The sequence below is a fragment of the Herpailurus yagouaroundi genome, unplaced genomic scaffold (genome assembly GCF_014898765.1).
Source record: "Herpailurus yagouaroundi ecotype Mexico unplaced genomic scaffold, PumYag 67793, whole genome shotgun sequence".
NCBI lineage: Eukaryota > Metazoa > Chordata > Mammalia > Carnivora > Felidae > Herpailurus > Herpailurus yagouaroundi.
The window spans coordinates 8,907,768-8,920,566 of record NW_024420586.1 but is presented as its reverse complement, the minus strand read 5'-3'; the positions used below and the strand labels follow the sequence as shown (position 1 = coordinate 8,920,566).

At 42.9% G+C, this 12,799-nt stretch overlaps 1 protein-coding gene across 7 annotated transcripts in view; it reads right to left on the bottom strand.

The window, feature by feature from the left end:
- The window catches only part of GK (glycerol kinase), a 79,160-nt gene that overhangs the window by 52,029 nt on the left and 14,332 nt on the right, over positions 1-12,799 (bottom strand). For all 7 annotated transcript variants that reach the window (XM_040468932.1, XM_040468931.1, XM_040468937.1 and 4 more), the window contains exons 3-4: positions 12,563-12,669; positions 3,224-3,301 (exon numbers count right to left, since the gene is read on the bottom strand). In XM_040468932.1, the coding sequence (XP_040324866.1) occupies positions 3,224-3,301; positions 12,563-12,669 (185 nt within the window). The remainder of the gene's footprint in view (positions 1-3,223; positions 3,302-12,562; positions 12,670-12,799) is intronic.

Here is a 12,799-nt window from a genome sequence, read left to right as displayed (position 1 = left end):
TCCAAACCTTTGTCTCTCTGTGCTTCACTCTCTTCCAGTTCACTAATTCATCTTCAGCTGTGTCTAATCTGATATAAAACTCATCAACTGAGTTTTTAGTACGGTTCTAGAATTTCTATTTTGAAACTTCCAACTCTTTACTAAGGTGATCATTCTTGTCAAGGAATTCCTTGAACATGTTAATCATGATCACTTGAAAGTCTGATAACTCTTGGGCTGCCTGGGTGGCTCAGTTGGTTAAGCGTCTGATTATGGCTCAGGTCATGATCTCAGGGTCGTGGGATCGAGCCCTGCGTAGGGCTCTGCACTGACATTGTGGAGCTTGTTTCGGATTCTCTCCCCCCACCCCTTCTCAAAGTAAATAAACTTGAAAAAAAAATGAAGTTTGAAAATTCTAATATCAGGATTTCCTATGGGTTTATTTCTAAGGTCATTTGTTTCTATTGGTCTTTAGTCATATCTTGTTCTGTATGCTTGATTCTTTTTATAGAAAACTAGAAATCATACATGAAAGCCTCTAGAGAGAATTTTTCCCCAGAAAGGGTTCCTTTTTGTTTCTGAAAGGAAGTTAGGCTAGAAGCATTAGCAATGTTTGATCACCAGAATCCACCCAGTGCTTTAAATGACTTCAATTCAGGCTGTAGTTCCTGTGAGGGTTCGTGTATTTCCAGTTTTCCTCACTTCCAGGGTCGGCCCTTTGCACTTGCAATCACAAGTCGAGGATCTGACCAACATTCATCTCCAGCCCTGGCAGCCTGACTACCTTTGACCTCCCTATGTCCATCGACCTGTGAAAATGCTGCTCAACTTCAGCTACTTCTTGTAGAAGCTACAGGTATCTCTACAGAATAAGCAACACCAAATGCCAGGCTTAACTCCCTGGGCCTTCCTTCTCTCCTGTAACGTGGCCCCACAATTCCTCACTGCCTTGATAGGCTTCCAGTCCCTCAGACAGAGTTCTGCTTTGTTTTGTACAACTTCTTGAGCTGTGCTCAGTAGACATGTGAAACAACCCATTGCACCATATGGGAAGCTAAACTCTCCTTTATTATTCATTTTGTTATCCCATGTGACCCAGTGAATGGCTTTCAGAGCCCTCTATATCCTCACCAAGCCCTCTTTATCCAAACGAGAACACAGGCTTTGGGGTTGGAGGGGTTTATAAACGTCCAAACTGTGGCTTTACCTCTACTTTTAGCTATGTAGCATTGGACAAAATATAGAGCTTTTCCAGAATTCACTTGTAAACTAAGGCAAGTAAAACCTGCTTCAGGGTCACTGAGATTAAATCATACAGGTAAATAGTTCAGCACAATCCCTAGTACATAGTAAGGTTAGCACTTACTGAGTGAGCATTATCATCACTATTAGTTTTATTAATAATAACTCATAAATAAATCCTCCTATCCTCGAAATTCATCAGTGTCTTTACTCTTGGTGAAATATGTGTACACATTTTCACATTCAGAGCTCGTTCACACTAGCCTTCAATGTTCCCTTTTCCTAAAGTAATCCAGTACCTTCTTCAAGACCTAAAATGGAGTTCAACCTCCTCAAAAGGTATGCCCTGAATTCAACATCCATACTAATGTATACTTGCTCTAATTCCCATTCAATTTGGCAGCATAGTTCATCAACTATTCCCTAATTCTGTGTTAGCGTCTTCCTAAAACTAGATTACAAAGTGCTTACAAAACTGGCCAGTAATTCCTATCCTCTATAACACATCCGGGATAGCACCAAACCAGGAGGTTCCCAAACATGTGCATGCTTCAGGGATTGACAAAAGTTCTTCATATCTCATAGGTGCTGTATAAATTAATATTGAAAAGCCCAAAGAATGGGGCACAGAAGGACACAGGTAGAAGAAAAGAAAATGAGTAGATCAGCACATCAGAAAAAGAAACTATTTCCGGTAAGATATTTACTTAAGTCTTTAACTATAACTTCAAGTAACCTAGTTGCATTATTTTAAAATGACAACTCAAAGTCCAAAGTTGCATTTTTACGATTCAAAGTTTAGAGTTTAATGGGAACTTTCTGGTTCCTTTTAGATGGTCCCTCCACTTCCCTAGGGGAAAAATAAAATAAAACCCTAACTAGTTCAAGAAGTTGGCTAACAGTGATGCAGGAAAGAATACTCCCTAGGCATCAGTCACGAACACTGTAATATCCTGCTTTACTGATACTCAAAATTACTTGCTCAGGAGAATGAGAACAAAATAAAGATTTAAAACATGCACTTTTGTGAAAAAGGACCTGTGGTTGCAATTCGATGATATTTTTTGAAGTCTTTAATTTTTTATCACAAGTACACACGACATCCTACATGCTTCCTGATAACACGATAACATGAAATACCTTAACGTTTTATAAAGATTATTTGCAAAGGATTCATGCTACTCTTACAAGGCACGTTTTTAGTATATTTTCTGCTTGAATATCACTTTCTTCCAATCAATACTAAAGGAACCATACCACTAAAGTAACTCTAAAGGAAAAAAAGCTCACTCTATTGATCATCCCATCTCTGACAATTTCTGCCTCCAACGCCACCCCACAAACGTGGTATTTTATGGACAAAAACTTGTGTTTCGCTATTTGTAAATACAACGACCATATTTACAACAAAATTTTACTTTTGGCAAGTGACAGTGTCATTTAGCGCAAATGTCATGTGCTAAGAGTATGCTAAAATATACTCACGGTCATTTACATTTGAATAAGATGGGATACCTAACGTTGGTGCATTTGAGATTTTGAGGGTTTGAACCCCTGCTGAACGAGCCAAATGCGTAGCAGAAGGAGCTCACGTTTTGAGATTTTATTGTCCTGACCTCAGATGAGTCCATTAAAATTACAAACGGGAAGAACGAGATGACCGCGAACACGTATAATGTATAATTTGGAGTTTTGAAGGGGAGGAGGTGAGATTTCTTTTAGGTGTCAGAAACAGCAGGGACTATGAAACAGTTCTGGCTACACTGAACCACTTGTATAATACAAATAATCGGGAAAAGGGGAAAGCAAGGTAAACAGATAATTCAAGATGTGAATAAATATCTGTAAATAAATAACAACTAATCTCTTAGAGGACTCTTCTGCCCATCCCATCAGAGTAGAAGGAAACATGACTGCATGCTCTTTTAGCCAGACAGTTCAGTGTGACAATGTTTGCCAGTGGAAAAGGCGTTGCATATGACATCAATGAACAGCAGCTTACCCACAGCGTTGTAGAGAGGCTCTCCAGTTAGCTTGTCCCAGACTACAGTGGTTTCCCTCTGGTTACTGACACCAATAGCTTTAAAGAGAAAGTTACACAGAAGGGAGTAGACAATTAAACAAGTAAAAAACTACTTCAGGAGAACAGTTCTTTAAAAAAAAAAAAAAAAGGTTTTTTTTACATGCGTAACTAAACTTAACAGTTTGAAAAAACATTTGGCACTTTTGTAGTGGTGTTGAATGCACTTTGAGCGGCTCCAGGAAAAGTGAACAGCCAAGGTCAACAAGTGCTTCTTTTTATTTCCACAGACTGCTTCCCACTTCACTACCGGCACGTGACAACATGGACCCAGACTCAGATCAATATCCAAATGAAAGGCTCCCAGGTAACCTTATAAAAAGGGAATACAATAATTCGAAATTTATAATAGCCAATTCGTTATTCTATAGCGACCTGCAATCACCTCACTCATTTGTTTACTAACTGCCATGAGCAACTTCTCTGTGCGTGTGCACGTACGCATGCCTGTGTTTTGACAAAATAGCTACAGATAAAATTCTTCATGCCAGGCAACCTCATATTGTGGTTCTTGACAAATTGTTTCGGTCCTGTATTTTAATAATGTAAGACATACAAATTTAAATTGGGCATAAATACAATACGTGATGGTATTTACATTATACTGACCTCTACGGAACTCAAATGCTAAAGTTACAGTTATTATAAGTAAAATACTAATGCATACCATTTTATTCAATTTAGCTTATTCAGCCAAATCAGAGGTTCTCAGACTTGGCTGCACATTAGCATCAACTGGAGAGCTTCTGAAAAAATATCAATGTCCACTTCATGGTCCAAACATTCCAATTTCACAGACTGGGATAGGAGCTGAACGTTAGTGTTTTTCCTTAAACTCCCCCCCGCCAAGCGATTTCTACTATGCAGCCTAGGATGAACGCACTGACCTAAAGGATCGAGCTCTTCCGGAATGTACGGTGAGGACCGACTTTAAAGGCTATATAATCAACAACACATCTTTTGCTTAAATCTTCCCGAGAACCACTTGTCACGTGACCATTCAGCCAGCACTTCCATTGACAAAATCCTCTCTACCTCTCTCAAAACAGATCAATCTCTATTCACAACTTCGGTGTTTTAAAAACAAAAAAAAAAAATCCTTTTCCTTGTAGCTTTAAGTACTCCCTTTGCCCAGCACGGGGCTTGAACTCACAACCCCCAACATCAAGAGCCAGCTGCTCTGCCGACTGAGCCGTCCAGGCACCTTTCCACATGGCACGATTTAAAGTGCCTTCACCAACTCTCCAAGCAACACGCAACTTTCTGTTCAAGCTGCAAGCCCAAAATAAAACGCTACAGGAATGCTCTGACCGGCACAGAGCGGAGGGGGCCCAACAGTTCCTTTGTTCTAAGTAATCTTTTTTTTTTAAAGCTCAAAACAACAGTTTATTTTTAAAACAATACACTAAAATCTAAATTTAAAAAAGCAATTACTTAGATTTTGCTGTAAAGAGATTTTATGTGTAATAGAGAGCAATGAAAACTGGCCTATGGAAAATGAATATATATATTTTTTACTGAGGTGTAACTGACAATATAACATCGCCTAATGATTGGATACATGTATAGGCTACAAAGTGATCACCATAGTAAATCTAGTATCATCCTGGCACCATACAAAGTTACATAATATGCAATGCAACATTGTTGACCGTAGTCACGAGGCTGGACATTATAGCCCTATGCCTTATCTATTTTATGACTGGGAGTTTGTACCTCAACTCCAGTTTTGTCCCCCCTCCAACCAGGAACCACCAGTCTATTCTCTGCATTTACGAGTTTTGTTTCATTTGTGCTGCTTTTTGAATTCCACATACAAATAAAATCATACAGTGTCTGTCTTCCTCTGTCTGACTTTGGCATACCCTCAAGGTCCATCCACGTTGTCACAAGTGGCAAGGTTTCCTTTTTTGTGGCTGAATAACATCCCATTGTCTGTATATACACTTTTTCCATTCATCCGTCAACGAACACTTGGATTGTTTCCATGTCTTGGCTATTGTTAAGAACTGCTATGTACATAGGGGTGCATGTATCTTTTTGAATTTGTGTTTTCACTTTCTTTGGATAAAGACCAGAGCGGACTTGCTAGGTCATATGTTAGTTCTATTTTTGGGTTTTTGAGCCACCTCTCTACGGTTTTCCACAGTGGTCCCACCCAGTTACATTCCCACCAACAGTGCACAAGGGGTCCCTTTCCTCTACATCCTCACCAACAGCTGTTTTGAAAGTAGCCATTCGGACAGGTGTGATGTGATATGTCATTGTGGTTTTGATTGGCATTTCCCTGATGATGAATGATGTTGAGCATCTTTTCATGTGCCTGTTGGCCATCTGGAGGTCTTCTTTAGAAAACAACATTCAGGCCCTCTGTTCATTTTTTTTACTTAGACTGTTTGCTATTGAATTGTAGGAGTTCTTTGTAATTTTGGACATTAACTCCATATCAGATACATGATTTGCAAATACATTTTCCCATTTAATAGGTTGCCTATTTTGTTGATGGTTTCCTTTGCTGGGCAGAAGCTTTTTAGTTTGATGCCGTCCCGCTTGTTTATTTTTACTTTTATTACTACTGATTCAAATTCCTTACTAATGGTCGGTCTATTCAGATTTTCTATTTCTTGATGATTCTGTCTAGACTGTCTCCAGGAATGTATCAATTTTTTCTACTGTTGTCCAATTTGTTGAGCTATCATTGTTAGTGGCACTCTCTTAGGATCCTTTCTATTTCTTTGCTATCCGTTTTAACGTCCACTTTCGTTTATTTATTTGAGCCCTTTCTTTTTTCCTTGGAGAGCCTACTAAATGTTTATCGAAATAATCTTTATCCAATGCAAATTTACTTACTAAAACACCTTTTCTAAGGGTACAAAGATGACTAACAGTCTACTTCTAAGAAACTTGGAGGCATAGGGTAAAAGGAAGAGATTTGTTTTTTGTTTTGTTTTTGTTTTTGTTTTTGTTTTTTAATAGAAGACACTAATGTTTGCAGGAATCAAAATGGAAGGCAAAGGACAATGTGGCAGACAGGGGTGCTGGGAAACAATGACACATGGTCCTGATTCTTTTTTTCTTTAACTTTTTTTTAACGTCTATTTATTTTTGAGAGAGAGAGAGAGAGAGAGAGAGAGAGAGAGAAACAGACCATGCACAGGGGAGAAGCAGTGAGAGAGGGAGACACAGAATCGGAAGCAGATTCCAGGCTCTGAGCTGTCAGCACAGAGCCCGACGTGGGGCTCAGACTCACGAACTGTGAGATCGTGACCTGAGCCCAAGGGGGCCGCTTAACCGACTGAGCCACCCAGGCACCACAACATGGTCCTGATTCTTACAGTGACAGGAGGCGAGGAGATTAATGCACTGGTGGAGGGAGGAGCCTCAAGTATGACAGAAGGGCATCACTTTCCTTGTGATGGAGGGAAATGGATAAGAGTTCTAGATTTTAAGTATGGAAACAGGAAATGAGGAATTAAGGCCCCAGAGCCTCAACTTTCCCTGTGAGGTAGCACACAAGGTTGTCTGCTCCAGTGGAGCCGAGCACAAGTAGAAGCAGGAGCTTTGGGTACCATTTAATACAGCTCAGGCTCTGAAGCTAGACCACTGGGGTTCAAATTCGAATTCCTGTTTTCTTAGCAACATGACCCTCGACCTCAGTCTCACTTTTATCTTCTGTAAAATAGGAACAATCATAGTTTCACCCCCCTTCCAGGGTTACAATGAGGAATCCCAGAGTTAGTGCACACTGTAACGGTGCCTGGCACACGGGAACCACTCAATACCTGTTACTTACTGCTTCCGCTCATTGTGATCAATATCACTGAGGAGAGAGTCGTCGAAAAATTGCAGAGTGGGACGGAGCTAATTAGGACACATAAAGGAAGTGCCCAGCAGCACTGTGGATACTGCAGAGGCCAGAGAACTCAGCGGGACCTCAGCAATGGATTGCTCAAGCGGAATACTGTCAACACGATACTTTGAGCGGCAACTTTCCAATGTGGGATCACGATGAATTCATGGTTGAGGAAAGTCCCCTCTTCTCCCCCCACTACATTAATTTTCCATCAACGGACTGGCTGCTCGTTGAGCTGCAGTCTCTGAGTCACTGTCCTATGCCCTTCAGGCTATCTCTCTTTATTGGCTCATTCTAACTTGTGCTCAGGATGAAATCCAGAGTTATCTCTATCTGATTCATGGGTTACAGGTTCCTCCCTTACCACTCCTTCTTTCCCTTCTATCTTACTTTGATTCCTTTGTGCCAAGTAAAATTGCTTTTCCTGCAGACAACCCAAGTCTGGTGAAATAGGTTCTCAGGATTCTCTTGCAGCCATAAAAACATCTCCATTACTGCCCCAGGGCACATAAGTCTTGGGCAGCACCTCTGAACTTTCTCAGCGTTCCAGCTTCTTGTCCTCCCCCCGCCGGCGCGGCGGCGGGGGGCGCTAAAGCTTTTTTTTTTTTTTTTTCAATGTAATCTCTACCCCCAATGCCAGGTTTAAACTGATGACCCTGAGATCAAGAGTCACATGATCCGGGGCACATGGGTGGCTAAGTCAGTTAAGTGTCCGACTTCGGCTCAGGTCATCCTCTCACGGTTCGTGAGTTCTCTCTCTCTCAAAAATAATAAACATTTTTTTAAAAGAGTCATATGATCTATTGACTGAGCCAGCCAGGTGCCCCTGTGTTGTTTTTAAAGCAAACTTTTGTGACTGCTAATCCCAGCACCTGTGCCTCTCTTAATCTTAATTCCCTCTTCCTCAGAATAACACATTCAGGTTCTGTAATTGTCCACCCTGGTTTATCACCCATTTAGGAGCATATGAAAGTTACAGGCATGAAGCATATATAATTTCCTGGCCCCTCAGTCATTTAGTTACAGATATTAGCAGCAGCAGCATATATGCAGCCCAATGTAGTACATTGTATCTAGCAGGTTCCTGTTTCACCTGTATGTTCCTTCTCAGGAGGGATTTTTCTCAACAGTGAGTATTGCTAGTAAAATGAACGAGTTAACTGCTAACTTCAAAATCTCTGGTTCAATTTTGCTTAACACTGCCTGCGGAAAGTTATAATCGCTGTTAGGAAAATATACTTAGAAAAAGCCTTTGGAAATACTACCGGATGTTGTAATTGTTGTTGGTGGAATTATGGATGGCATGTGTCCTTATTTAAAAATAAAGTCAGGGGTGCATGACTGGCTCGTTCGGTAGAGTCTGCGACTCTTAGTCTTGGGGTCGTGAGTTCAAGCCCCACTGGCCTAGAGCCCGGTTATAAAAATTAATAAAAATAACATCATAATTTATAATTGGAACATGTTCAGGGAAAAAAAAAAAAAAAACCCGGACACTACACGTAGCGAAAAATAAGAGTCCCGGAGGAAGGCTACTAAATTTGCCAGGTGGGAGGAGGGACAAAGCTTCAAAGAAAAACAGTCTCTGGAAGATGTGTGCTTCAGGGATGTCGTAACAACGGGAAATGAGAGGCAGCCGTGGCTGGGTATCTCTTTGGGACAACGAGGTGCCTTGCTGAGCCCCCCGAGAGACCCCTGAGAGTAGGAGTCTGACGGAAGACGGAAATGCGTGTGGGTATGTTTGGCAGGGTGAGGCAGTGGGTATGGGGGGGGGTCCCCTTCCCTAACAGTGTGGCAATTACTTTTGATACAAGAGAATTTAAGTGCTGAAAATTTTATGCTCTCAGATTTTTTTTAAAAAGATTAAGTAATCTCTATACTCAGTAGGAGGCTCAAACTCATGATCCTAGCCAGGCAGCCCTATGCTCTCGGCTTTGAAAGTGGCGTATGTCATGCTTTGCTTCTATCACAGGAGGATGAGCGTAACCAGTACTTTGAGTTTTTATGCTTCGTCGCTCCTTCAGTCCAGTAACAGGCAAACAGGGCTAAGACTCCCTAAGAAGGAAAGAAGCAGCCTATGTACCTGCGTGGGGCCACGCGTGCTGTCCAGCTACAGAGTGAAGGTTCATCTTGGAGACATTGCTCATACGGACCTGAAATCAATGAACTTTCTGGCAGATGACAGATAACACCGATCAAACTGGAGTTTGCAAAAGAAATACAACCAGCCTTAACGACTACCGGGTGAAGACTACAAATAAATCGCCCTGCAGCTGCAAAAACTGATTTATTGGCCACACCGGAACCAAACGGTGAAGCGGTGTATGAGGTTATCAGCGTGGCTCACGAAAAAGAGCACTGGCCCAGAAGACAGGGGAGCTGTGCTTTATTTTAATGTGATCTGCTGAGGGGCGCCTGGGTGGCTCAGTCGGTTGAGCGTCTGACTTCGGCTCAGGTCATGATCTCGCGGTCCCATCCGTGAGTTCAAGCCCCGCGTCAGGCTCTGTGCTGACCGCTCAGAGCCTGGAGCCTGTTTCGGATTCTGTGTCTCCCTCTCTCTCTGACCCTCCCTCGTTCATGCTCTGTCTCTCTCTGTCTCAAAAATAAATAAATGTTAATGTGATCTGCTGCTATGTAGCTACAGGACTTCCAGTAAGTCCTTTCCCCTCACTTGTAGCTAGCTTTAGGTGACGGAAAATCCTTTGGAGCACGAGCGTTGTGAGATCTAGAGTTCTACATAGTTCAACAAACTACCTGGGGAAAAAACATTAGCACAAGTGGCCTGGTATGGAGGGGGTTGTGGAACATCATCTACCTAGCTCACCCGCCGGTGTTTGTTGAGAAGGAAGTGCTGGGTCACTTTGGCTCAGGTATGGGTTTGCCAGTGGTGAGCCACGGAGGAGTGTAGAACAGAGAGCCGCATTAGGGCCAGGGGAAGACACGTCACTTCGACTGGAGTTGTGTGTCACTTTCACAGATATCACAAAAGCCAGAGGGAAAGGAACGCTCTCCGAGTCTCACGGTCCAGAAGGCCAACACACTGCAGCCTACCTGACCGATAAGGGAGATAGAATGAGGTCAAAACCAAGGCTGACCACCCTGGAATCCACATCCTGAACATGGCTTTATAAGCCACCTAGATCTTACGCATCTTCAGTAATGGATATCTTAGTAATGGGTGCACTACCGAATGCCTCTTACACGTGTAGGTTGTTCACACTGCAAAAGCTGCGAGGACAGTTCAAGGAGACAACCGGCTGTCACTTTGATACACAACTCATCTAAAACCTGGTGAATGCAGCTCTAAAAGAAGTCTGAGGGGCGCCCGGGTGGCTCAGTCGGTTAAGCATCCGACTTGGGCTCAGGTCATGATCTCACGGTTCATGGGTTCGAGCCCTGCATTTGGGCTCTGCACTGACAGCGATACTGTCTCCCTCTCTGCTCGCGGTGTCACTCATTCTCTCTCTCGAAAATAAAAATAACCATTAAAAAAGAAAAAATGAAGTCTGAGGCATGTCCACAGAGACACAGGGACGAAATGAGGGTACGATACTCCACTAAGGTGTGATGGCATTGACACCTGTTTCCCTCACTTGGCTGTTAGCCGCACGACCCTATTTGTACTCCACTGTTGCCCTGGCATTCCTCGCACGTGAGTCTGCTGAACGAATGGTTTTGATTATGTTTAGTCTCTCGTCCCCCCCCCCCTTTTGTTTTTTAAAGATACAGAACACAGATGCGTGAGTGGGTGAGGGGCAGAGGGACAGAGAGAGAATCTGAAGCAGGCTCTACACCCAGCGCAGAGCCCAACTAGGGGCTCGATCTCATGACCAACCGTGAGATCATGACCTGAGCAGAAATCAAGAGTCAGACGTTCAACCGACTGAGCCACGCAGGCACCCCTAGGTTTAGTCTTGTTAGGGTAAGTTTTATGGACACACATGGAGGAAAGGTTGAAAAAAAAATGCAACTTTCTCCCCAGTATCTCCACCTAAACCAATAAGTAAATTGATTGATTGGGTGTTGGTAAATCTCAGAGTCGACAGGATGTGAATCAAGAAACCACCACTACCAATTGATGGTTACCCTTATCTAGAGTCAAATTACCTAAAACAGAAAAACATGGCCCTTGAATGATGAACCTGAAATTTTTAAACTGTAAAGAGACGACCATCACCGAGTGATGTTTCCACCCTTCAGGCTAGCATTATCAATCGTTGATAAGCGGGTGATTGTTTTCTCCTGGAATGAATGACGCAAACGCAAACGGAGATGGATGGTCTATGAACACTGCCTGGAATTAATAGAGATCTGTAATAATCTACCTCTGTCACTGATTTCAGGGAGATTCTGGAAGTGAAATGTTTTGATTTCCAATACCGCTCCCCCAAGCTGTTCCCCGACAGATCTAGGAGCTCCAGCAAAAAACCCAAGCATCGTCTCCGGCCCATCACTTCCCCGGACAGCGCTACTGTCCCTACTACCCTGACATCCAATCTATCAGCAAGTTCTGCCCCTTCACTTCGCCTCCACTGCTGCCACTGTCCGGTCACCATCCTCTGTCTCAAGACTTCCACAGCAGCATTGGTCTCCCTGTGTCTACACTCATACCTTTACCGTCCACCCCACACACAGCTCCACACCGCAGTCAGGAAGTTGTCTTTAAACTTCAAGTCAGGAGGGAGGAGAGGGTGGGTGATGGGTATTGAGGAGGGCACCTTTTGGGATGAGCACTGGGTGTTGTATGGAAACCAATTTGACAATAAATTTCATATATAAATAAAAAAAAATAAACTTCAAGTCAGATCCTGTCATAATCCCGTCGCCTTGCTTAAAACCTTCCTGCAGCTGGTGGCCCTAGCCACTTCCCTGATTTCGGCTCCTACTGAAACCCCTTATCCACCCCCGCCCTCATCCTTCTTCTCCTCCCCTTTAGACATGCTGGTGTTTTCCTGATCCAGGAATATGCCAAACTTATTCCCACCCCAGGACCTTTGCACACGCGGTTTCCTTTTCCTGAAACTCTCTTCTCCCAGATATTTGCACGATTGCCCCCTTTTGGCTTTTGAGACCTCAGCAAAACTGTCACCTCCTCAGAGAGCCCTTCTCTAGCCATCCAACCTAAGGTAAGCTTGTCTAGGCACGCCCCACCATACCACGCAGTTTTAGTTTCTGCATCCGACTGATCAGTATCTGAAATCAGCGTGTATCGGTGTGTTCTTACTGTTGGTCTCACACCCGCCGAAATAAAAGCTTCCTGCGAACGGGGACCTAATCTTCCCATTTACGGTCCCGTCCTCAGTTCTCACAGAAATACTTGCTACGGCACAGGCACTCGATCATGCAGTGAATGAACGAATGAACTTGATGGAGATAATCATGCACGGAGAAAAAGAGTCTATTAAAAATACCTTTTATGTTGGAAATGTCAATATTGAGCTGTCCAAGTTTCTCACATGTTTTCTCTATACACTCATAGACAGACTGCAGAATTTCCTTTGGGTCTTGTTCCACCCATCTTTGAACAAAAGAATGTATTTGGTTAGTCCACAACAAAGCAACACGAGTATAATTTATTTGTCTAGAAATGTGCACTTATGAGGGTGTGGCTGGTGCACGAATCAAAAAAAAAAAATTAGATGAGCAAA